Source organism: Furipterus horrens, unplaced genomic scaffold, assembly GCF_987537825.1.
Source record: "Furipterus horrens unplaced genomic scaffold, mFurHor1.1.pri manual_scaffold_5, whole genome shotgun sequence".
NCBI lineage: Eukaryota > Metazoa > Chordata > Mammalia > Chiroptera > Furipteridae > Furipterus > Furipterus horrens.
This window is the reverse complement of record NW_028327175.1, coordinates 177,446,001-177,472,145: the sequence shown is the minus strand read 5'-3', so window position 1 is coordinate 177,472,145 and position 26,145 is coordinate 177,446,001. Positions and strand designations below refer to the sequence as shown.

Sequence of the window (26,145 nt, the reverse complement as noted above, 5' to 3'; positions counted from 1 at the left end):
ATATGCCTGTACATTTGTAGACTATGGGAGAACAAAAAATTCCAGAAAGAACTAATGCTTCTGTGTCTGGGATGGGGGCCATGAGAAATTAGGATTAAATCAGGGGGAAGAGACCTACTTTCTATTACTAATTTTATATTATCAAATATGAGTTATGAATAATAAAAAGTATCTTCAGTTTCCCCAATGTGATGAATAAATCAACATAAAAAGCCAGAAGCTCTCTCAGCTTCATCTCTAAGAATCTGGTGACTGTTACCTTTCCACTCTTCTATTGTGTGTTCCCTTTCATCTAACTGCTTGTCAGGTATCTTTGGTGGTGGCTAAAAAACAAAAGGGAAAAATAATTGAGTCAATATACTGGGAATATGTAACTTTTTCATAATCACTTGAAAAAGATAGAAAGGGTTTGTAAAAAACATTATTAGAGCAAAATTGATTAATCATCTTTGCATGTAGAGAGACTAGTTAAGGAAGACTCCTTCATGACAGGAAAAAGATGTTTAACCATCTTTTTCTTTTCTTCCAACTTTTGAAATGGTCACATTTTATTTATTACCACAGAACTGGGCTATGCTTTGGACACAATAATTTGTTTTATAACTAAGTTGGAATGCTCTCCCAAAGCATTCAATGTTCTAGCTCATCAGATCACGTTATCATGGCAAGAAGGCAAGAAACTGTGAGAGGTAACTTTATTTTGTGTAGGAGGCGCTTGGATATACTCATTAACTTAAGGTACTTTTAATGCAAAAACAGAAAAACATCATCATCATTTATCTATATTTTTGTTTAAAAGTACACGTCTCCTCTAAACCTAACTTTAATTCTAACTATAAGAGGCAGTATATTCTTCAAACATTAAGGAAAAACTTAAAGGGCCCTGACTGGGTAGCTCAGTTGGTTAGAGCATCGCCCCCTGATGGCCAAGGTTGCAGGTTCCATCCCCAGTCAGGGCATATGCAGGAATCAACCAAAGAATGCATAAATAAGTGAAAAAACAAATTGATGTCTGTTGTCTCTCTTTCAAACCAATAAAATTAATTAATTAAATTTTTAAAAAAAGGAAGAAGAAGAAGAACTTACAGCTTCTGCTTCAGAAGGATCATACCAGACATTGATGTATGGGTGCTGAAGAGCTTCATCTACAGAGATTCTTTTAGATGCATCAATGACTAGCATTTTGGATAATAAATCCCTTGCTTGACTGGCTGCAAAAATAATATTAATGTACATGTATCTCACGAAGGTTTTAAAATTAGCAATAAGTATCAGAAACTTGAAATTATAATTCATTAAAAGTTTTTTTTAAAAACACAGTTTTTATATAAAATCAGGTCATACATATGATGGAAACAAAGTTACAGAAAAAAATAACTAAAACCTTACTTTGTTCCACCACCCAGAAATAACTTTGGAATATGTTCCATAATAACATGAAAACACACACACAGTAAGATTAAATATATATATTCATAAGAAGTACCTTTAAGTTTGTTGTGTTCTGAGTCTGCAGGGAAAAGTACATCAGGGAAGAGTTTCTCAAAGCTATATCCAGCATATTTAGGTCTGTTTTCAACATAAGTCCTTACTGTTGGTTGTAGTTTCTTCATGAATTCAGGACATGGTGTTCCAAGTTGTTCAATAACTTTATTCCACTGATCAATATCTAATATCAAGTAGCTAAGAAAAATACTCTATATCTAATGTTCAACACATTAGTCATAGTCATTAAAATAACAAAAAAATAACAATTATAAAATCCTAATAAAGAATGTAGCAGTTATAAATCTTGTATCTTACAGCCACCTTACAAAAGGTAGACAGAAAGATCAATAAACAAGCTTTGTTAACCTTATTTAGAGAGTGTGTGTGTGTCTTAATATTGATTTTATCATAAAAATGAAAGCATAAAGTAACAAGTTCCAAATACAAACGACAAGCAACTCAAAAGAATAATGATAACTACTATGCACAGAGACTCTAAATGTAAACTGTATACAATTCTAAAATACAAAATTTGCCTTTTCTTCTGGCTTATCCAAAAATGCGAATGCATATCCTACAGGATAAGAAATATTTTTTATAATCTTTCCTTTTTTGGAATTTTCTACACTAACAGAAAATAACAATAAAAATGATGGCTTTAATGAAAGTGGCATTTTCTTCTGCCATTCTTTAGCTTATGTTAATGAAAAATTTTTTTTAAGCTCTGAAACTTATGAAAACAAACCAGAACTTTGCTAAGTTGTAAGGTTAAAATTCTCTAGTCTCCTTCCTCCTATGTCTTTACAACTGGAAGTCTTCCTTGCAGAGTAAAATCTAAAACTTTCTTATTTTAACCTAGTCCATATGGCTTTTCCCATTTCTCCTAAGTGTTACTAGCTGATAAACACATTAAGATAGCTCACTGGTAATATAAGTATTAAAGTAGTCAGATGAACAGAAAGTGTGAATCCCTATCTACTTAACACCATAATAAAACTATTACTGCTGAAGTTCTCGGATGAAAAATCAGTATGTTATGTTGAGAAATGAGACAACAACCCAAAGACACAAAATACACAGAACATTAACACAAAAGAAGGTGGGGACAGAGGATAAAACAAAAGGGTGACCAGAAGCAACAGACAATTCCAAAATTCATATTAAAGTCCTAAATACTTCTAGACTTACTCAAGTGTATAATTATCAGAAATTTTTAATGCAAGCCATGATTTTTGATTTAGGTTAAATAAATCAATTCAAAGCCAGCAAGTAATTGTGGGTAATTAATTTGAGCAGTTCTTAGAAATAACAAGACACAATCAACAAGTGAGGGAAAGTCTATGTCAAATAGCAGGTGGTATTTTGAAAGAGTAGAGTAATTTAACAATATTATTAGGGAGAGACAAAATACATTATACTTGACCTAGCTGAAATGCTGTCATACATATTGACCTTTAGAGACTACATCTTAGGCCAAAGATAAGGATACGATCTGTACCTGGGAACAAAACACCACCTTTGATCATTTCTCCCATGATGCACCCAACTGACCAAATGTCAACTGAAAACAAAATGCAATGACATTAACATAAAAGATTTTGGTTAAAAATTAAAAAAATATATAAACATTAAAAAAAATCACACACACCATGTACATACTGTAAAATTATAGAAAGCAGTATAAAATAAAAATGAGTGACAGTGAATGTGCTCTAACTACCAGCAGAGACTGTATGTCCTACTGCCAGATGCAGCCTACAAATATTTCTGCTTATCTCAACAATTTTTGAACTATAATGGCACAAACTTTGTTTAAAAAAACCCACATGTATAAATGTACCATATTCCTTTTCACTCAAGTACATAAGGAAGTTCATCACCTAACTAATTAAATTGCTGCAGCAGCACAAGGATACAGTCCCTTCCTGGAAAGAGGATTTTGTGGCAAACCATTTCTCCCATAATGCACCCCACAGACCATAAATCCACTATACGTTTGCAGCACAAAAGGAAAAGCAAAAGCAAAAGGTCATTAAAATCAAAGAAGCATAATATGACTGCATTATATAAAAACTACAAAACATCACAAAAAAAGTGATTTTAATTTTAGCTAATGGACTACTTTAAAACAAAATATTTTTCAAAAAGCCTTGATTCACAAAAGCAAATATGAAGTGTGGCCTTTAACTGTATATCTAATTTTAAAGTGAGAGTTATGCACAGAAATCACATGATTAAAAATCCTATGCATTTTATCACTGAAAATTTGTTTATAAGATATGAAATAGACTCAAACAAACTTTGCAAATAAGGCTGAAAAAGCACATGAGGTAGCAAAATTTGAAAAATAAAATCTTGGCACTATTTTGATATTTAGCTGTGCATTATGCTCTCTCTTTAAGCCAAATGAAAGAAGAAGCATGAGCAGAAATAATGCAGTATGTTAAATATTTAACACAAAAGATGTATTTCTATAGATAATTACAGTTAAAAAATTAATATAAGGCTCTTTAGAAATTTTCAAATTGGATTTCACAAATCTATTTGAGTAGTGCTATGTTTATTCCGAGTCAAAAGTCATTTGTTTTCTTGGTAATGTCATGCTACATTTACCCTACTATTCCAACAGGAACAAGTGCAGAGAGAATGAACAAATGATAAATTAAGAAAATTTAATTTAAAAAGTATATATCATGTTTTCCATCTAAAGTTTTTAAACCCATAAAACTAAACTGCTTTTGATTTAAGACATTAGTTTTAGCTGAAGGTTGTATGAAAGTTCCCAGTTTAATGGGAACTCTAATCAATGCTGAAAAGAATCTTCTAGACACAGAAATGAGCAATTTGAGGATCTCCACTGTTTCACTAAAACTAACACTATACACCCTGACATTTTATATCTTTATGTTTGAAAATTAGGTAAAAAGAGGAGAGTAGGTGATTGTAGTTTAATAAGAGAAGAGGAGAAGAATGAGCAATTTAAAAGGAAAGCCTTAGAAAAATGCATTTGTTTCTGAAGTTTGAAGGTCCAAATTCTTTAAGGGCAAAAAAGGAAGGGAAAAATTGATGTTAGAGAGAGATACACCCTTTACCCATGTTGGAGGACTTAGGAAATTTAAGTGTACTTTTTAATACATTCATATAAGGAGATTGCCAGTTCATCATAGAATCTTAGGTGCTTAACTGGAAATAAATTTTGGAAATCCTTTGGAACTAAAGTTTCTCTAAAAGTTCATATTAACTTACATGCAAATGTTTTTATACTTATTGTATGATTCAACTTTCAAAAATAAAATTTTAGAGGAAAGTTAATATTCATAAATCAGTTTATAGAGAAAAAAGTTTTTCAGGGTTTTCATTTTTGGTAACAATCTATTACAATAGATTTTTCCCTAAAGATTTTATAGAAAATAGAAAACTTTAAATATCTAGGACACAATATATGTAGAACACTTTTAAAAAATTAAACATTTTTAAACAGATTTCAAAAGTTTCAAGCATGGGAGAAGTTACTGAGTCAATGGAGACTTTCTCAGAACATAAGCCTGGTTCACACATAAAATTAGCTTAGCTTATCAAGCAGTTTAAATATATTCCATTATATCATACTTTCCAAAAAGCTTTGAGGTAGCATGCAATAAAAGACAAAGTTGTTAAAACAGGTGAAGGTGGGTGGGAAGGGGAATATCACTAAAAGAAGGAAGTTCTTATGTTTAACCTTGATGGCCAATAGAATTATCATAATTAAGCACTACATTTGACTCAGTTTCCTGAGACAAAACAAAACAAAAAACCCAGGCAATACAGTGATCTACATAATTTTTATCTAGGACAGGAAAGCATGTCAATTCTTTATATGACATTTTTTCTTGATGCTAATTTCGGGCAGGGCACTATCTCCCCAAATCACATTTATAGGACACCGAGTGACACATTAGACAGGATCTGAGACAATTAATGGTTTTCCAGAAAATGCAAAAGCAATCATGTCGGTCACTTGAATCAATTCTCAAAAAAAAAAAAAAAAAAAAAAAAAACAAAAAGAGCAACCCAGAACACAACAAAACCCCAATGAGTCTAATACTAAATCCAACTCACTAGATTCTACAGAGTATAATGCAATTTTAGTTAATTAAGAAAACAAAACAGCAACTTTATTTAAGAACAAAAGAATAATTAGTAGATATTTAAAGTATTTTTAATTAGCTCAGAAAAGGAGATTAAACTAAAATCCTTAGTTCAATGTTATCATTTATGAAAATGAATAATGAAGATTAACTTTATACAGTATCTTAATTCAAAGTGAACTGCTGTTCCATATGCCTTGCTAGAAAAACCATCTAGGTACTATTATGGGGAGCATTTTGGATGAAGTTACCACATTTAAAAAGTTATAATTTAAGTCAGTAAAGTCCTGTGCAGATTTATTCACCTAAGAGTCAAGAAAATTTCTTCTTAAATTAAATGTATGTCTATGTTTATCTTTTTTTAATTCATGAACTACATGCCTGATAATTTTCTTTGACCTTGATTCTAATGCTGATATATATGTAATTGAATAAACCCATACATAATAATGCCAATTCTTTAAGGCTGGGCACAGGGCTTTGATAAAACACTGTTTCCTACAAAAAGTCACCTTAATTACCCATCAGCTTTGCAGAATGGTTTTATCCTAGCTCTTAAAAGTTTATACTAAGTGCTACTGCTATTAACTTTAGTTTCAGGGGATTGGAAATAGGTGCAAATGTTACTAAGAGCCAACTAGGATTACCACAAAAGATAAACTGTCAATCCACTATGTACTTCCTTAAGCCCATGTTAGAAATACTCATTTTCAAGATGAAAGCAAATTTCAGGGGCCATGGCAGCAAATTCTTTAGCCAATGGTAGTACTGATGGTTATGTATTTGTATTTAAATAAACAGGAACCCTAAGTTCTTCTAAACATTTATGACAAAACTGATAGTTACTATACTTTCAAACTCTTGATAAAACATTTCAAACAGTGACATATATTTAACTAGGTACTTCCGCTTAAATATTTACATAGAAATCTGATAAAACAGAACAGTATTTCAAGTAAATAGTGTTTGCTGACCGTTTTCTTTGTAGCCCATCCCTAGGATGACTTCAGGTGCTCTGTAGTAGCGAGTCACTACGTAAGGTGTCATCATAAAACTAGTTCCTGCAGTTCTGGCCAGTCCAAAGTCAAGAATCTTCAAAGTGCAGTCTGATTTTACTACTATATTACTTGGCTTTAAGTCCTTCAAAAAATAAAAATAAAAAATGACTGCTATGATACATGAAACAATTTTGCAGTTCATAAGTTATAAGATCACTGGTAAAACAATTCATGCTAATTGTTTATTTCTCTCACTGTCACCAATATACACTGAACAGATACATCATAATAGGGAAATTTCAGGCATTAGCTTGATGATATTTTAATTTATGAACATATACAGTTATTAGAGAAGTCAGTAATGTTTTGTTTGCTAAAAATTACGATAAGCTAGGAATTTTCAATTAAGTGGAATAAAAGCAATTTGGAAAAGCACCTAAAAGCTCACATAAGAACTAATATGATAAAGAAAAAGAGAATCGTAAGTTAACATTTATATTCACTTGTATACTAAATTACCAGCATTTAAAAAACTAATTTTAAAGACACAATGAACTTTACATAGATGTTGTAAATCAACAATGGGACAGTCTATGTCAATCCAAGCAAGTGTCATTTGACCTTTCAAATTGGCAGATATTCATTTCTAAAGGACTGAAGTAGTTAGTCATTAGCAAGCCTTCCATTACTAGCTTCTCATCCCAGATCATACAAATTTGTTCATAAAATTTTTGTCTGCTTGTAGAACTAGGACAGCACTGTCTTGGTGCCACTAATGTATAAAATTACTTCTTGTTAATGCTACCAAATAACGTCTTTAGGAAGAATTTTCCACCTGACCTCAACCTTAGGGAATTCTGTTCTATGATCACTGAAAGGAAGAGAGCAGCATAAACACTCATAGCTTTAAGTTCAACACATTTTGCCTGCCAGCTCCCACGAAACCTATTAGAAACCAAGAGACCAAAGCAAGCAAGCATATATCCACTACACACATTCTATTACTGGTACTGACAGCCTGAGAGGCAAGATTACTTTGTAATGTCTACGTCCAGAAAAAATTGTATGTTGTCTTTAGCATATTTCCATAGGCAATCATGGATGGTTTCAGAAGATATAGAACCTAAGGGCTTTATCAAATTAAAAATAGAGATCAACAGGCTTAGTGAAACAGAAGATGAAAATTTTCATTATTGCTATTCTATAAATATAATGTTGTCACTATTTCCAAAATACAGTATCTCAGCAAAGTAACAATGCATGTTCAAGAATAAAAATTACAAGCTTTGATACTTCAATGCCAACTATTATGGTTAAAGATTAATGACTTTTATACTACTGTATTTTCATCTAGAAATGGGATTCTAACATTAAACACTTTATTTTAGAAAAATTAAGAGCAAACTACACTTTAAAAATAGACATTTTTAAAGAAAGAACAGTCTAAAAATGCCTCAAAGACCATTACCTGAAATCTATCCTTGTATATCAATGTGTTTTTTCTACAGATGTTAGAACCATTGCTAATTATATAAGAATAACTGAATTTGTGGCACAGGCAGCGAACCTAACAATATTCCATCTTCTCTCCCACAGAATTTCCAGCCTCCTCACTATTAAGTAGGTAGGTAGGCAAGCCTACGTATTATTAGTTCTAGTCATTGGGATGTGAGTGGGAACATAGAACAGAAGAGCATCCTTTGTCCCTTCCTCTGCTTTGGTGATTAGTAACATTCCAGATAGTGGACCCTCTGTCAGTCTGGGTTGATGAACATCTCTGTAAAGTGGAGCCCTTAACATCATGATCTGCACTGGATGTGCAATGTAGGAAATAAACCTTAGTTGTTAAGCCACTGAGAAGTCAGGGTTTTTTACCGAGGCATAGCCTAGTTGTGATAGTGATTTATAATAAATATATACTTGGTCTTTGTTCCAATTACTGACACAGAGCTCCTAAAAACCCTTAGAATTTCCTAAGTGATAAGAGCCATCAATAAAGGTGAATGTTTTTTGTTATTTATAAGAAGACCTTTTCACTACCCAAGTTTATGTTAATGAGTTGACTTTTAGAAAGCCCAAAATGATGGGTGCTGGTTGCCAGGGAAACCAACATCTTGGAACTTTCAGCCCCACCCCCAGACCTGGTAGAGATTAAGCTCAAGCACCAATGGCCAATGATTTAATCAACATGCCTATGGAGGCAATGAAGCCCTGTAAAAACCCAAAAGGACAGGATTCAGTGAGATTCTGGGTTGATGAACATGAAAAGATTTGGGGAATGGCACACCCAGAGAGGGAATGAAAGCTCCCCACCCCTTCCCACATACCTTGCCCTATGCAACTCTCCATTTGGCTTTTCCTGAGTAATGTCCTTTGAAACAAAATGGTAGTTCAGTAAGTAACAAAATGTTTTCCTGAGTTCTGCGAGCCCATCTAGCCCATTACTTAAATTTGAGGAGGGAGTCTTGGGGAACCTCCGAGTTAGAGGCAGTAGGTGGGAAGCACAGTGACAACCTGGGCTTGTGAATGGCACCGGAAGTGGGAGCAGTCTTGTGGGACTAAGCCTTTAACCTGCGGAGATCTTACGTTGGTAGACAGTTTCAGAACTGAGTTAAATTGTAAGATACACAGCTGATTTCCAGAGAACCTGAGAACTATTTGGTGTCAAAAAATAGTACTGTACTATAGTAAACATAGAGCACTGTTTTTCCTTTTCACTAGTCTGTTCTGATAACACTGAAATTGGTGCCAGGAATTGGGGTGTTACTATTAAATAAACATAGGATCACAGCTTAGCAGTTGAGCAGCAGGCATCTGGAAAACTAATTATGAAAAGGTTGGAAAAGTGATCCAGGTTATATAGTAGCAATACATTTCAAGACACTGTTACCTGCGATAACTTGGAAGGCACAGCCCTGCATAATGAACTTGAAACTCTAGAATAGGGGTTAGCAAATTATAGTCTACCTGTGAAGAAAGTTTTACTGGAACACAGTCACACTCATTCAGTTGCCCCTTGTCTATAGCTATTTTTGTGTTACAAGAGCAAAGCTGAGTAACTATAACAAAGACGGTATTATTTGCAAAGACTTAAAATACTTACTATCTGGCCTTGCCTTTACAGAAAAAGTTTGCTGAGACACTGAAGAAGTGATTAGAAAGTAAAACTTTAGTAGTGCATGTTGGTATCTACTGGATGCATTTGAAAGAATTGGTTGCTTTAAAAATAGAAATGAAAGGGAACAGTTTAGGATTTCAGGGCCTTGCCATTCTGGAAAAGCTAAAAGCTAGCAGACACTTAAAGAGGATGGGGCGGGCAGAGTGTTCAACAAATATCTCCTCCTCCCAACCCAGTTTACCTGTTCACCTTATTGATGGTACTAGTCACATGACTAGTTTCAGTTAACAGAATGTGAGAGAATGTGATGTCACCAAACCTGAGAAATTTTAAATGTGCTTGCTTGATTTAGCTTGGCTCTTGCTCTTGTATGTTCCACCATGAGAAAAGAATGAGCCCAAGGAAGGCACTTCTTCAGTCTAGACAATGAAACCTGAACACAGAACAAACCCTGAACCTAACGCCATGATCTAGAGCAGCACACACAGACCTGAGCAAGCAATAAATGCTGCTTTAAGTAATGGATGCCTTGGATTTGTTTCTGAAGCATCATTTTCACATAATTCTAGAAGCCCTCGAAAGAAAAAGACTTGTAAACTCTTCCAACTGATAACACTGCTTCAGACTTGCTAACAGCAGGCTGAAAGCTTGAAGTTAGACATTAAGTCCAGTGAGCTAACAAATGTGCTTTGAAAAGAACTGTAATAAAAAAAGATAAAAAAAAAAAAAAAAGACTTCTAAGAGTCAGAGTTATACCATATAAAAAAAAAATCTATCATTCTGTGCTTGTTCTAGCCTTAAAACAGTGGTTCTCAATTCGGAAAAATTTGGCCGCAGGGGATATCTGGCACTGTCTGGAGACATTTTGGGTTGTCAAAAATGGGGAGTACTACTGGCATCTAGTGGGTAGAGGCCAGGAATGCTGCTAAACATTTTACAATGTACAGGACAGTCCCTCAAAAGCACTTACTTGTCCAAAATGTTAACAGTGCCCAGGTTGAGACATGCAGCCTTAAAGTGAGACTTGACCCCCAATCTTTTACAGATTGAAAGCTGAGAAAGCTGAGCAGCCCCAAAGAGAACATATTTTCTAATACCCTCTTCAGACATATTCAAGGAGGATAGTGGAGCCAGCTACCACAGAGAACAGTGAATGTACAAGAGGCTCCTTGCAGAGGATAAGGTTCAGGGCCTAATCAAGGAATATTCTTCACCTGCAGGGAAAGAGACACTCACTATGTCTGACCAAGAGAATTTCAAATTACAAATAACCAACAATTGATTTTTCAATTTCTCTAGTGGGATTTTTTATTGTGGTTACCTTGGCCCTATTTGACCACAACATCTAGGGAACAGGGGCAGGAGATAGATATGAGGATGGCTGGATAAATTTGTCATTTTAGTTCTAGTGTATCTGGACCAAAAGGAGCAATGTCTGAATTTGATATAGACTCCCATGTACCACCTGAAGCTAAATGCCTTGACAGACTAAGACTTTAGGTTATCTCACCTAAGGAGGGGCAACTGTGAAATAAAGGGAGCAAAGGAATTCTGGATAACCAGCAGCATAGACTGTAGCAGAGACTGGTGCTCCCCACATTTCCCAGTTCCCTTACAATGAGGCAGCTCCTTCCGACTAGCCAAGCAGAAGTGATGTGTATCATGCCCAGGCCAAAACACAGAGGCATTGAATACACCACCTGGTTTTCTCTTCTCCTAACAGTGACCAGTAACTATCTAGATAGTGGAGCCTCAACTCAGCTTAGGTCTCTGAGTGACTCTGTGTAACCCCATCGCCCACCCTGACTTTCATTGAACCCAGAAAGGATGAAAGTCCAGGTTACCAAGTAAGCAATCTCAGACCAGCAGAGATAATGCTTAGGGTAAGGGGAATTTGAATGAGTAGTTAGTACAGCAGAGAGATGAGTACCAACTATAGAAGTGGGTGCAGTAGTTCATTAAACTTCTTGTAAGTTACTCAAGGAAAGGAACAGACATCAAATAAAATCATGGAGAACAGTTTCCAGAACTGTACGAAGAAAGCGGGAACCAGGGGTGGCCTACAATAGGGTGCTGTGATGCATGCTCTGATTCCTGCTTCAGGACTAAGGCATTCATTCTTCCAGCTGCTGGCAGTGTTGTTGCTGAAAGTTTTCAGCAAGCCTCTCTCTGAGACCTGCCTTCAGCCACAGAATACCACATTTTCCAGGTTACGCTGCTCCCAGGGGCAAAGGTGCAGCTGAATTACCAGCTGAGCTCTGGAGTGATGCATTCAATTCCATTTCCCACTCTGTGTACTTTTCTTTCCTTTACTTCCTCTCAGATGCTGATCCAGAGGGGATGCCCTAGTATACTTCTTACACGTGTATTTTCACTCTAGTTTGTTTCCCAAAGGCATATTCTTTTAAAAATATTTATTTATTTTTAGAGAGGGGGAGGGAGGGAGACAGAGGGAGAGAAAAACATCAAAGTGTGAGAAAAACATCCATCGGTTGCCTCTCATACACCCCCAACTGGGGACCTGGCCCACAACCCAGGCATGTGCCCTTACGGAGAATCGAACTGGAGACCTTTTGGTTCACAGGCTTGTGCTCAATCCATTGAGCCATACCAACCAGGGCTGAAGGCATATTCTTCATCATAAGTAACAGATCCCAGCAGGAATTTTATTGGTTCAAATGCTAATGTAAACATTCTATAGCTGTACTGTATTTTTAACATTTTATCTAACTAAAGGAGTAGGTTAGAATATCCCAGTACTATTGGGTTTGTGAAGTTATTCTATTTTTTACAATGTAGGATTTGTGCAGTGCAACTCTACTCCATGTATTAAGTTTCTTGACAGTTATTTATCCAAATAAGAGTATTATACGCTTCATTCTTATAAAGTGACCCTTTTTCCCACCATACTCAACTTCACCTGATTAAACAGTTATCTTTGTTTCCTTATTTATTTTTTTAAATGGAATCTATTGGAGTGACTGGTCAATAAAACCATACAGGTTTCAAGTGTACAACTTCATAACATACCATCTGCATAATGCATTGCGCACTCACCACCCAAAGTCAAATCTCTGTCACAATTTAATACCCCTTTGCCCTCTTCCACCTCCCAAAACACCTGTTTCCTCTGGTAGTCACCACACTGTTGTCTGTGTCTTTGAGCTCTTTTTCCTTCTTAATAGCTTCACCTTTCCCACCCAGGCCCCCAACACCGCCCCCTGCCCCCCACCCCCAACTGCCAGTCTCTTTTATCCTTGTTTTCACGTTTCCATTCTCCCAGTAGTCTTTTCCTAACACCTTTGCTTTCAGCCTTTGGAAGTTAGCTACAAATGTTTTTGTTATACAAACATGTAGTTGTTGGTTCTGTGTGTACATGTCATAATTTGACCTTTTTCATTAAGAGGTTAATGTTATATATTGGTCTCCTGTAATTTAATGTTTCCTTTTTATGCTTCTTGCTGGTTTTTATTTACTTTTTAATCTTTTATTGTTTGGTCTGTGATTTCTGTTCTAATCACCTCCTACTCCCATTAATCTGAAAATTTTCCATTTGGAAGACATTACTAAAATCAAATTAACTTCCATGGTGGCACATTACTGTCTTGATCCACAGGACAAAGGAAACAAAAACAACACCCAGAAATTTAACTTCATTTGCTCCACCTCACATAATATATGAGTATTGGTTGAGGAAGATATACTCTCCCATTTAAAGGGATTTACCTTATGTTGCTTAAAGAAGGCATTAGACATAATATTACAGCAGTTGCATATGTAATATATTATACAAAGCAATCAGTTAGAATGATAACTAAGGGTAAGCCTGAATACCTCAGATACCTAGTTGTCTTAAAGTAGTTAATTTACGTATATTTACAAATATACATATTTATTTTATGAGTTAGGTTATTTGATATAAGGTAGCTTAGAAGGAAGATATAATTCCAATGAATAAAATAAATTTTCAACATATTCCTCTCAAATTAGATGCAATATGTATGAAAAAGTTAGAATTAAAACTAAAATACAAAAACGTATGTCCACACGAAAACATATGTCCACACATATCAACAAAATGTGGCATATCCACATGGTGAAATATTATTTGTCAATAAAAACAAATGAAGTACTGACACATGATACATACATACATGGATCTTGAAAATATTACACTAAATAAAAGAAGCCAGCCACAAAAGACCACATACTATATAATTCCATTTACAGTTGAACCCTGAACCACACAGGATGGAAATGCACAGGTCCAATCCTTTGCAAACTTTTCCCAATAAATACTGTAGGTACATTTTCTCTTCCTTATGATTTTTTTTTGGAACATTTTATTTTCTCTAGCTTACAGCATATAATAAATATATATATAACATACAAAATCTGTGTTCATCGACTGTTTATTTTATCAGTAAGGCTTCAGGTCAACAGTAGGTTATTTGTAGTTAAGTTTAGGGGGAGTCAAAGTTATATGCAGATTTTTGACTGCACAGGGTTGGGATCAATGTCCCTAATCCCCATATTGTTAAAGGGTCAACTGTGCATGAAATGTCCAAAACAGGCATATATGCGGAGACAGAAAGTAGTTTAGTGGTTGCTTAGGGCTGGGTGTGAAGTTGACAGGGAAGAATGAGAATTGAAGGCGAATGAGTGCAGATGTTCTGCAAGGAGGGCAAAAATGTTCTAATCTTAGATTACAGTGGTGGTTGCACAACCTTTGAATATAATAAAACATGCTGAATTGTACATGTAAGTGGCTAAACTGTATGGCATGTGAATTATATCTCATAAAGCAGTTAAAAATACATAGGCTACAAAAATTAAAATATTTCCGAATATATATATATATGCACACATACACACACATACATATATAAAAGAAACAACTCTGGTGAACACTCAATTTTATGTAATTGTTAAGGATAGTGGGTATTTTATATATTGCTAATTATAGAGCAAAAATAACTTTATAGTACTCCATATAAGTCAGCAAAATACAACGTTCCAAGAATATGAAAGGCTGTGATGTCAGCAAAAATGGTAGAGCAGATAGCTCTACAGAAACACTAAAAAGCAGAACAAAAATGATCAAAATAAAAATTTTCAGAAATCTGGAAAATAGTGAAAAGTTTACACCAAGTGAATGTAGAATCAAGAAAGAGGCAACTTAAAAACAACAGAAAAAATTTGCAATGTTTTCATTAGTCCTCGCCCTCTCTATCTCCCTGAATGGGTAAAGGGTCTTTAAGAGAGCAGTCCACATTCTCAGTGTGGGCCCATGGTCCTAGGCTAGAGACAGCATTTCTTGAAAACATTATAAGGCAAATGAACAACCCACTTTGCCTGGGATAAAACAAAGTCGAGGAAAACAAGACATGGAATACCATTACACAGTATACACAAAATGGGAGCCCCGAAAGGGTAGAGGAAAAGGGGCAGATAAATATTTTAAGAAATGACTAAAAACTCTCAAACAAAAATATAGAAACCTACATATTCAGACTGCTCAACAAACTACAAAAGGATAAAAGAAAAAATAATCTGCACTGAAATTCATCAAAATCAGACTGTTAAAAGGCAAAGACAAAAGGGAATGTCAAAGGCCTCAAGACACAAGCAACTTGTCATTTACAAGAGATCCTTAATGATATTAACAGCTAATTTCTCAAAAAAAAAAAAAAAAAAAAAACCACAGAGGCCAGAAGGTGGTAAAATGACACATTTAAAGTGCTGAAAGAAAAAAAGAAAAGCCAAACAAAAATTCTAACACCAGAAAAACTATTCTTCAAAAGTAAAAGAATAGTTTTGAGACATTAAGAAATTTTGAGATAAATGAAAGCTAAGGGAGTCTGTTGACAGTACATCTGTCCTATAAAAAGTGCTTAATAGTTCCTCAGGAAGAAATAAAAGAACACCAGACAGTAACTTGGGAATCATAGGAAGAAATAAAGAATACTGGTAAAGGTAATTTACATAGGTACATAAAAAGGCCAGTTCTATTTTTTCCCCAATATAATTTAAAAGACAAATGCAGTATACAGTAATTAAATCTATCTTAATGGCATACAGTATATAAATATGTAATTGTGTTGTGACAATATAAACAGAAAAGGAGAGACTGTATAAGATCAGAGTTTTTGTATACTATTGAAGCTAAGGTGATAATAATGAAAAATAGATTGTTATAAATTAAAGAGGTTTAATTATAATCCCCAAGGTAACCTTTAAGACTAAAAAATATACAGAAAAGGAAAAGAGAAAAAAATCAAATAGTACACAGCAAAAAAGTAACTAAGCACCCAAAAAGGCAGTAATAAAGAAAAAAAAGGTATGACATCAAGAAAACAAATAGTATAATGGCCAAAGTAACTTCTTCCTTATCAGTAATTATTTTACATGTACATGCAGTAAACAAACTCTCAAACTAAAAGCCAGAGAAGGGCAGAAGGGATAAAAGAAAAATGATACTATTGTAGGCTATCTACAAGAGACTCCCTTTAGCTTCAATGGCACAAACAGGTTAAAAGTGGAAGAATGAAAAAATGATATATTACTTTCAAATAGAAATAGAAAGAAGCGGAATAGCTATTCTAATATCAGACAAAACAGACCATAAGTCAAAAACTGTTAATATGGGGGCAAAGGAGAACAACATACATTGATAAAAGGACCAATCCATCAAGAATATATGTATACACACCTAACAAAGTCCCACAGTACATGAAGCAAAAATTGACATAATTAAAGAGAGAAATAGACAATTATACACTAATAGTTGAAGAATTCTATACTTTCATTAATGAACAAAACAAGTAGACAGGAGATCAATAAGGAAATAATGTGAATAACACTATAAACCAGTTAGACATAACAGACATATATAAAATACTCTTTCCAAAACAGAATACATATGTTTCTCAAGCGCACAATGAACATTCTTCAGTACAGACCGTATGTCAGCCCACAGGACAAACCTCAATACATTAAAAAAAAACCTGAAGTCATACAAAGTATCTTCTCTGACCACAATGGAATGAAGTTAGAAAGCAAGAAATAGGAAAAGTAAAAAATTCATACATTTGTGGAAATTAAACATACTCTTAAACAAACAATGGGTCAAAGAACAAATCATAAGGAAAACTGGTCATACTTTGAGAGGAATGAAAATGAAAGTACAACATACCAAAATTTAGGGAATGCCTAAAAAGTAGAGTTCAGGGATAATTTTATAGTTGTTAACACCGACATAAAAAAAAAAAAAAAATCTCAAATTGATAATCTAATATTCCACTTTAAGAAACTAAAAGAGCAAATTAATCCCAAAGCAAGAAGATGCCAGGAAATAATAAGAATGAAGTAGAGATTAACAAAATAGAGACCTGAAAAGCAGTGAGAAAAATGAACGAAACTGGTTTTTTAAAAAGAGCAACAAAACTGACAGAACTTTACTTAAACTAAGAAGAAAAAAAAGAAAAGTATTTAACTAAAATCATAAAAGAAAGTGAGAACATTACTACCAACTTTACAGGAACGAAAGGATTATAAAGGAATACTATGAGCAAGTATACACCAACAATTCAGATGAATTAGATGAAATGAAGTTCCTAAGAACACACAATATTACCAAAACTGACTCAAGAAACAAAAAATCTGAACATATACATAACAAGTAAAGAAAGTGAATCAATAATCAAAACCTAAAAAAAAAAAGAAAAGAAAAGAAAAGGAAAGCTAAGGATAAGATGGCTTTAGCAGTAAACTCTACCAATAATTTAATTAAGATTTAACAATAATCCTCCTAAACTCTTCCAAAAAAACAGAAGAGAGAGGTATACTTCCTAATTCATTCTGAGGCCAGCATTACCTTGATATCAAATTTGTACAGACATTATAAGAGGAAAAAAAAAGTACATGGGCAATATCACTTATAATCGCAGGTGTAAAAATTCTCGACAAAATACTAGCAAAATAATCCCAAAAGCATTTTAAAAGGTTTATACATTATGACCAAGTGGGATTTGATCCCAGAAATGCAAGAATGGTTCACCATACAGAGATCAATCAATTTAATATGCCACATTAACTCAATTAAGGAAAAACAAACACGATCACTTCAACTGTAGCAGAAATGCATTTAACAAAATCCAACACCCTTTTGTAATAAAAACATTTAAACTAGGAGAAGGTATGTGGTGAAAAATTCATCTTAATGTAAAGGGTGGTCTGGCTTTTGCTCTCAATTATAGGTGATCTCCAGGCCACTGGAATGTCTTTACTGATAGACCATCTAAGTAACTGTGTGAGGGACTAAAGGTATTAGCGTAAACCTTAGGAAGGGTGGGAGACTAAAAATCCAGCCACCATGCAGGCAGTATCTGACTACACAGCAAGAAAAATGCTGGATACCAAAGGCCTGGGTGAGCTTTCCTGGTTGGCATTCTCTGTATTTTAAACTTTATGAGGAGAGAATGATTGTGTGAAATCTTCATGTTTGGTACTCTCTCGGATTCTGCCCAATGTCTTGGATGGTTCTAATTTGTATTTTGTTGCTATAATAACACAATATAATAAATATAGTGCTTTTGGAGTTCTGTGAGTCATTCTAGTGAGTTATTAAAACAGAGTGGTTGTGGGGACCCCAAATTTGCAGCCACCTGATATGAAGTGTGGGTAGTCTTGGGAACCTTGTGGTTGGTATCTGAAGTGAAGGCAGTCTTGTGGGTCTGTACTCTCTGACTGTACAATGTGACTAATTCCAAAGCAACATGCAGTTTCCTCAAACAGATAAAGGGCATTTATGAGAACCCCACAGCTAATCCCACATTTAATGGTAAAAAAAAATCTGGCAGCCTTTTTTCATAAAATCAAGAACAAGACAAACATATCCACTTTTGCCACTCCTATTCAACATTTTACTGGAAGTTTTATACAAAGCAACTAGGCAAAACAAACAAACAAAAACTCTACATTGGAAAGAAAGCAGTCAAACTACTGTGCAAATGAGGTGATCTTACAAAGAGAAAAATTTAAAAAATAAATAAATAAGACATTCCCCCAATTCTACTAGAATGAATTGAGCAAAAAGCTGCATGATATAACATCAACACACCAAAATTAGTTGTGTTTCTATATACTAGCAATGACCAAACTGAAAAGAAAATTAAGAATATGATTTCATTTATAATAGCTTTCAAAAGAATAAACTACCTAGGGAAAAAATTTAACTAATGAGGTGAAAGATCTGCACATTGAAAAATATAAAACATTGCTGAAAGAAATTAAACAAGATCTATGTTACAGACAGCACTGTGTGTCTCCCCACCTCAAATTCACATGTAGAAGCCCTAATCCCTAATGGGGCTGTATTTGGATATAGGGCCCTTATGGAGGTAATTAAGGTTAAATGAGGTCATAAGGGTGGGACCCTAATCCAAAATAACTGGTGTCTTTGTAAAAGATACCAGAGCTTGTGTATGGGCCACCCCTTCCTCCCTGGCACAAGCCAGGAAGATAGGTCTCACCAAAAACTAAGTTTGCTGGTCATAAACTTCTAACCTCCAAAACTGTTGAGAAAATAACCTTCCGTTTTTAAGCCATCCAGTCTATAGTATTTTGTTATGGAGCCCAAGCAGACTAACACAATCTAAGTAAATGGAATATGAAATACAGTTGAGATGGCAAAACTACCCACTTTATAGATTCGATGAATTACTTATAAAATTCCATTACCCTTTCTTTAAGAAATGGAAAAGCTGATATTCAAATTCGTACAAAATCACAAAAGGCACTAAGAGTCAAATGATATTAGAAAAAAAAGTTCAAGGACTCATACTTACCCATTTCAAAACTTACTACAAAGTTACAGTGATCAAAATAATGTGGTACTGGTATAAGGACAGACACACAGATCATTGAATAGAACTAGGAGTCCAGAAATAAAACAATATATCATTGATTTTCAACAAAGGGGCCAAGAAAGTTTAATTGGGAAACAATAGTCTCTTTAATAAAAATCATGCTGGAACAACTGGATTTCCACAAGCAAAAGAATGAAATTAGACCCTTACCTCAAACCATATACAAAAATAAACTCAAAATGGGTCAAAGACCTCAGCATAAGAGTTAAAACCATAAAACTCTGAGAAGAAAGTGTAAGGATAAATCTTATTAAAAATATTTTTTATTTTGATTTTAGGGGGGGGGGAGGGAGGGAGACAGAGAGGGTGAGAAACACTGATGTGAGAGAGAAACATCAATTGGTTGCCTTATGTATGCACCCAAGGACTGTACCTGCAACCTACGCATGTGACCTGACCAGGAATCAAAACGGTGACCTTTTGGTTCAGAAGACAATGTCCAACCAACTGAGCCACATAGGTCAGAGTAAATCTTAATGACTTTGGATTTGACAATGAATTCTTATATATGACAACAAAAGAATAAGCAAAGAGAATAAACTGTATTTCATGGAAATTAAAAACTCTTATGCAAAGGATATCAAGGAAATGAAAAGATGACATATAAAATGGGAGAAAATATTTACAAATCATATATCTGATAAGGGTCCAGTATCTGAAATATATAAAGGACTCCTATAACTTAATGGTAGAAAGGTAAACAATTTAAATTAAAAATGGGCCAAGGACTTGAATAGAAACGTCTCCCAAAAAGATAATGCATATGGCCAACAAACATATGAAAAGATACTCAACATCATTAATCACTAGAAAACTGCAAATCAAAACCACAATGAGATACCATTTCATATTCACTAGGATGGCTAGAATAAAAGTCAGTAAGTATTAGCAAAGATTTAGAGAAACTGGATTCCCAGTCATAAATTGTTACTAGGAATGTAAAATAGGGTAGCCACTGTGGAAAACAGTTTGGTGGTTCCTCAGAAAGTTAAATATAAAATTACCATATGAACCAGCAATTCCATTCCTAGGGAGATACCCAAAAGAACTGAAAACAGGAACTCAAACAAATAGTTATACTGTACTTGAATATTCGTTAATAGCATTATCCATAGAGCTAAAATTTAGAAATGACCCATGCTACAACATGGACAAACTTGAAAACATGATGTTCAGTTAAAGAAGCCAAACACCAAGTTCACATAATTGTATGATTCCAAGTATATAAAATCCAGAAGAGATTAAGTCCATAGACACAGAAAGCAGACTGGTACAATGCCAGGGGCTGGGGTGAGAGGGAATGAGGAGTGACTGTCTATGAGGTTTTCTTTTGAAACAATGAAAATATTTTGAAATATGATATTGGTGGCAGTTGTACATTTTGTGACTGTACTAAATGTCACTGAATTCTACACTTTAAAATGCTTAATTGTATATGAATTTCATCACAATGATTAAAAAGAGATTATGATGATAGTTTTTCTACTAACCCGATGAATAATTCCAGCAGAGTGAAGGTGCTTGATTCCACACAGCATCTGATAGAGAAGGTAGGACATTCTTTCATGATCTAGTTCCATCTGAATCACTTGGCAAAGATTTGCATCCATAAGCTCCATGACTATGTAACTTCATGGGTGAAAAAAGATGACAGCTAAAGAATACAGCAACAATCTAAGAATAAGGTACTAACATAAAATTTTAATTATGACACTTACACATCTTGAAATTCTTCTAGGGATTTCTGTGGTGTGAAAACATTCAAAAGGCCAATTATCTGTGGCAAAAGGAGAGAGATTACAAAATTAGAAACTGTTTCAAATAGTTTAATTTAGAAACTGCAAACAAATGGGTTAAAAAATACACAATCAGTTAAAAATTTTTCAAGTCTTATTTTCTAAGCTCAAGAAAACTCTTATCTTTTCTGTAGTAAAACTTTATGGCTGGGGGTAGGGAGGGAATCAGAGCACAGAGGATCTTTAGGGCAGAGAAAACACTGCATGATACACTAATGGTAGATATCTCATTATATATTTGTTCAAACCCATAGAATATACAATACCAAGAGTGAACCCTAATGTAAACTATGGACTTTGGGTGATATGGATGTGTTAGTGTAGGATTATTGATTGTAACAAAGGTACCACTCTGGTGGGGGATACTGATGATGGGGGAGACTGTGTGTCGAGGGGTTATTATCATTTGTACCTGAACTCCTTACCATTCCAGAGTGCCTTTTCTTTTACAAGAGAAAGCTCCAATTGATTTTTTTTTTTTTACTCCTTTTTCAATATCTGCACTGTAATAAATATTTTAAAGAATGTTATTCATTGTATTCTCAGTCTGAACTTCAGCCTCTTCATTCCCCATGCTATTATACAGGTCAAGGATTCTAATATCATAATTCATATAGTGACTTCTAAAACTAGGTTCCCTAACAATGATTTTCTTACAGGTAGCTACCATTTTACTGCCTGTAATATGCTAAAAGAAAGATCTGATCATATTATTCACCTCCTCAAAAACTTAATGCCAACAAATAAATTCTAATACTCCTTCACAGAATATTCAAAGTCCTCAATAAGAGGACATCAACCCACTTTACCTCCTGCTAAGCCCTCCATTAAACTTGATACTTTGGCCATACTGGATTTGAAATTTAAAAAACTCTCAATGCCTTTCAAAAAAAGATATTTTATTTACTTTTAGAGAGAGGGAAAAGGGAGGAAGAAAGAGAGGGAGAGAAACAGCAATGTGCAAAAGATACATGCCCCCAACTGGGGACTTGGCCAGCAACCGAGGCATGTGCCCTAACTGCAAACCAGGGACCTTTCAGTTTGCAGGCTGGCTCTCACTCCACTGAGCCACACCAGCCAGGGCTCAATGCCTTTAAACATAGTTTCATATGATTGTTATTTACCTACTGAACTTAGTTACCTTCAAGACAGGTCTCTTTTGTAGTGTGACAACTCCTAGTCCTTGGCAGAGCCAAATATTCTTTCTATTTTGTCCCCACAGTATCTTATATATTATTAGAGTATTTAACACACTGTAGTATAGTCTCATTTTCACAACAGCTTTGTCTCAACCACACCAAGATCCTTGTTAGAAAGAGCTATGTCTTATCCCCTTTATAGCCCTGGCACAGAGAAAAATACGTGACAAACATTTGTACAATGTTTGCTGACATTATACCTAGGGATGGGAATATTCTAGACATAAACTTCATTAGGGCAGAATCTATGTTATTCATCTAAGTATAAAGCTTTGCTTATAGAATGCATTCAAATATTTGTTCAGTAAATAAATTTAGAAAATTTTCAGACCAGGAAGGGTAAAACTTATTTATTTAAGATAGTGGAAGTGATAAGAAGAACCATTTACTGCTCTAAAGGAATTCAAGTCTCCTAACCAGTTGAACTGCACACCTGGAGACTTGAAGAAATACTAAAACCATTCTTATTTATATACGGGAAAATACTAGAGTAGAAGAGAGGTGTTAAAGATGAAACAAACATAAAGACTGTTGCTTCCTTAGGGCTGAGAGGGGTGGAGATGAGGAAAAGAGAGCTAAAGGATTAGGGTTTCTTTTCGAGGTGATGGAAAAAGTCATACACATCAGCGAATAAAATGAAAACCACTGATTTGTTCAGATGACATGGGTGAGTAGTATGCTACATAAACTGTATTTCAATAAAGCTGTTACAAAAAGACTAAAACATTCGTCTGATTTTTCAAAAAGGAAATTATATCAATTATAAATTAGGGTCAAACAAAAGTCAAGAACTGATTAAGTTGGTGGCATATGATTACTATGAGAGAAGTAACAAATACTAGGAGCAGGTAAAATTTATTGAGAAACTATTTTCTTTTATGAATAAAAACAATAACAAAGAACAATAGTAGTAAATCAGAGAAATGCAACCAGATATATGAATATTTTCAAAAAGGCATTTTTTGAAAATTTCTCTGATAACCTCCATGTGAATAAGATGAAGGACTGTGGAGAGCTAGATAACTTTTAATCAGATATGTAATTTCTATAGTAGAGCCAAAGTTTGCTAAGCAACTAATCCAGCTATTAAGAAGGCATCCTGAGCAGAACTGAAGCCAACAAGTGAAAAGTCAAAATAAAGAAGAAAGGAATCCCCAACAATCCAGGAAGAGAAACCAAATTTCACATGTAAAAATTTAACGGGGAGAAATAGAAAGTCCTATACTTATTCTTCAACGCCCCACTCCCCTCTCAAAACAAAAAAAAAAAAAGAGGATGGGATAGATGCGACCTGTTGGTAGACCTGTAAAAAATAATAACTTGCTTAGACAATGTAATTTAAATGGTGACCTGATTTCCAAACAGGATTATAATGTCCACGATTAGGAGAATATAGAAAATGACATGCCTCAGCTCCTCTCGAAAGATTCAATCAGACATGCAGTACTGTGTTCTAGGTGATACATTACAGTGTGTTAAAAAATAAGTGACCAAGTCGAAAAAGAAACTCAAAACCATCTGTGAAAAGAGTGGGAAATGCACAATCATATGAATATATTTAATACCATTTAAAAATAATTAAGATACTAGGTTTTATGTTATGTGTATTTTACCACAATAAAGAAAAAAAAAGGCAGATGCATAGGAAACTTCCGGCCAAGATGGAGGCCTAGACTGACACACTCCGTGTCTCTCCACAACTAAAAAGGAATACGAAACCAGAAATAACCATAAGTAGCAGAAAATAAACGGAAGTCCAACGTATTAAGTTATAAAGAAGTGGGGCTCATCTGGACATGAAGGAGGGGTGAAGCTGGGGTGGAGAGTTCAAGCTGTGCTGGTGGCGGCAGCAGCGGCGATAGTGATTGGACGGTGGTAAGCATACACCTATATTTAAGGGGAGGTGAGAAGCACCTGAGGAGCACCGCTGGCTGCAGACCAGACCCGTCAGCTTGCGATTCCAACGCCAGGGAAGGTACACCCCCACTGCCGTGGACTGTGAGGCCCAGAGAGGGTGGGGAGGGAGAAGGAGGCTCCCGGTCTCTCAGCAGAGAGTGAACAGCAAGAATCCATCTTGGACCCCCACCCCCACAGAAATCGCCACAGCGTGGTGAGAAGGGTCGCCGAGTTGTGACGAGTGCACGGGGCTCTGCCCCCTATAACGTAGGAGATGTGACAGCCCTGCCCAGGAAGCAAAGATAAACACGGCACAGCTCATGATAGAGATCCCAGTGACGCAGCTGACCAGACAGCAAATATCTAATCTAACAAAGCAGCAGATAGGAAATCTTTCTGAGGCACAGTTCAGAGCTTTGGTTATAAGAATGCTTACAGACCTAACAGCAGATCTTAAACAAGACAGGGAAGGAATGAAGGCTAGTCCTGCTAAAATGAATGAAAACACATACAAAACTAGTGGTGAGGGAAAGAAAATTAGGGATCAAATCAACAAATCGGAACACAGAGAAGGAACAAACAGTCAACCAGTGCAGAAAAAGGAAACAAAAAATGAGAAAAATCAGAAGAGGCACAGAAACCTATGGGACAGTTACAAGCGGGCCAATATCCGAATCATAGGGTTGCCAGAAGGTGAAGAAGAACTAGAAGTTGAAAAATTATGTGAAAAAATAATGAAGCAGAACTTCCCTAACTTGAGGAAGGAAATAGACTTACAGGACCAGGAAGCACAGACAATCCCAAATAAACTGGACCCAGGGAGAACCACACCAAGACACATTAGAATCAAAGGGTCAAAAATGAAGGACAAAAAGAGAATCTTAAAAGCAGCAAGAGAGAAGAAAATTATGTACAAAGGGGTCCCAGTAAGACTATCAGCTGATTTCTCAAAAGAAACTCTGCAGGCAAGAAGGGACTGGCAAGAAATATTCAAAGTAATGAAAAGCAAAAACCTACAACCACGATTACTCTATCCAGCAAAGCTATCATGCAGAATAGAAGGGCAGAGAAAGAGCTTCCAGGACAAAGTAAAACTGAAGTTCATCAGATCCAAACCACTGTTACATGAAATGTTAAAGGGACTGTTTAGCAGAAAGAGGATCAAAACTATGAACATTAAAATGAAAACTGTATCACAACCACCAACAACAGATGCTAGGGAATCGAAACAAAGGCAAACTAAGTAGGCAACAAGAGTGGGAAAAGAATTGTAGTATGGGGAACAATTTGGGGGAAGGTGAGCAGGGAGGGGTAAGGAGGGAAAGGGAGAGAGATGGTACAAGAATTAAGAAGCATAGTAGGAGGGAGTGGAGTAGACAGGAAGATGTTGAGAAGAACTATATGCACAACCAATGGGCATGGACTAAGGGTGGGGCAGCTGGAAGAAGGGTGGTCACTGGGTGGAGGGGAACAAAGGGAAAAGAAATTGGGACAATTGTAACAGCATAATCAATAAAGTATATTAGAAACAAGAAAGAAAAAAGGCAGATGTTTAGACCAATAAAGAAATTATTTGTGTAGAATATGAAAATGT

The 26,145-nt window shown here is 35.1% G+C and overlaps 1 protein-coding gene across 3 annotated transcripts in view; it reads right to left on the bottom strand.

The window, feature by feature from the left end:
- The window catches only part of MAPK8 (mitogen-activated protein kinase 8), a 78,002-nt gene that overhangs the window by 7,083 nt on the left and 44,774 nt on the right, over positions 1–26,145 (bottom strand). For 2 of the 3 annotated variants that reach the window (XM_090279511.1, XM_090279513.1), the window contains exons 4-10: positions 21,379–21,437; positions 21,151–21,289; positions 6,590–6,755; positions 2,978–3,049; positions 1,487–1,669; positions 1,087–1,211; positions 260–323 (exon numbers count right to left, since the gene is read on the bottom strand). In XM_090279511.1, coding sequence (XP_090135637.1) covers positions 260–323; positions 1,087–1,211; positions 1,487–1,669; positions 2,978–3,049; positions 6,590–6,755; positions 21,151–21,289; positions 21,379–21,437 — 808 coding nt within the window. Of the gene's footprint in view, positions 1–259; positions 324–1,086; positions 1,212–1,486; positions 1,670–2,977; positions 3,050–3,404; positions 3,477–6,589; positions 6,756–21,150; positions 21,290–21,378; positions 21,438–26,145 lie in introns of all 3 variants that reach the window. The other variant, XM_090279512.1, reaches the window with a different exon arrangement.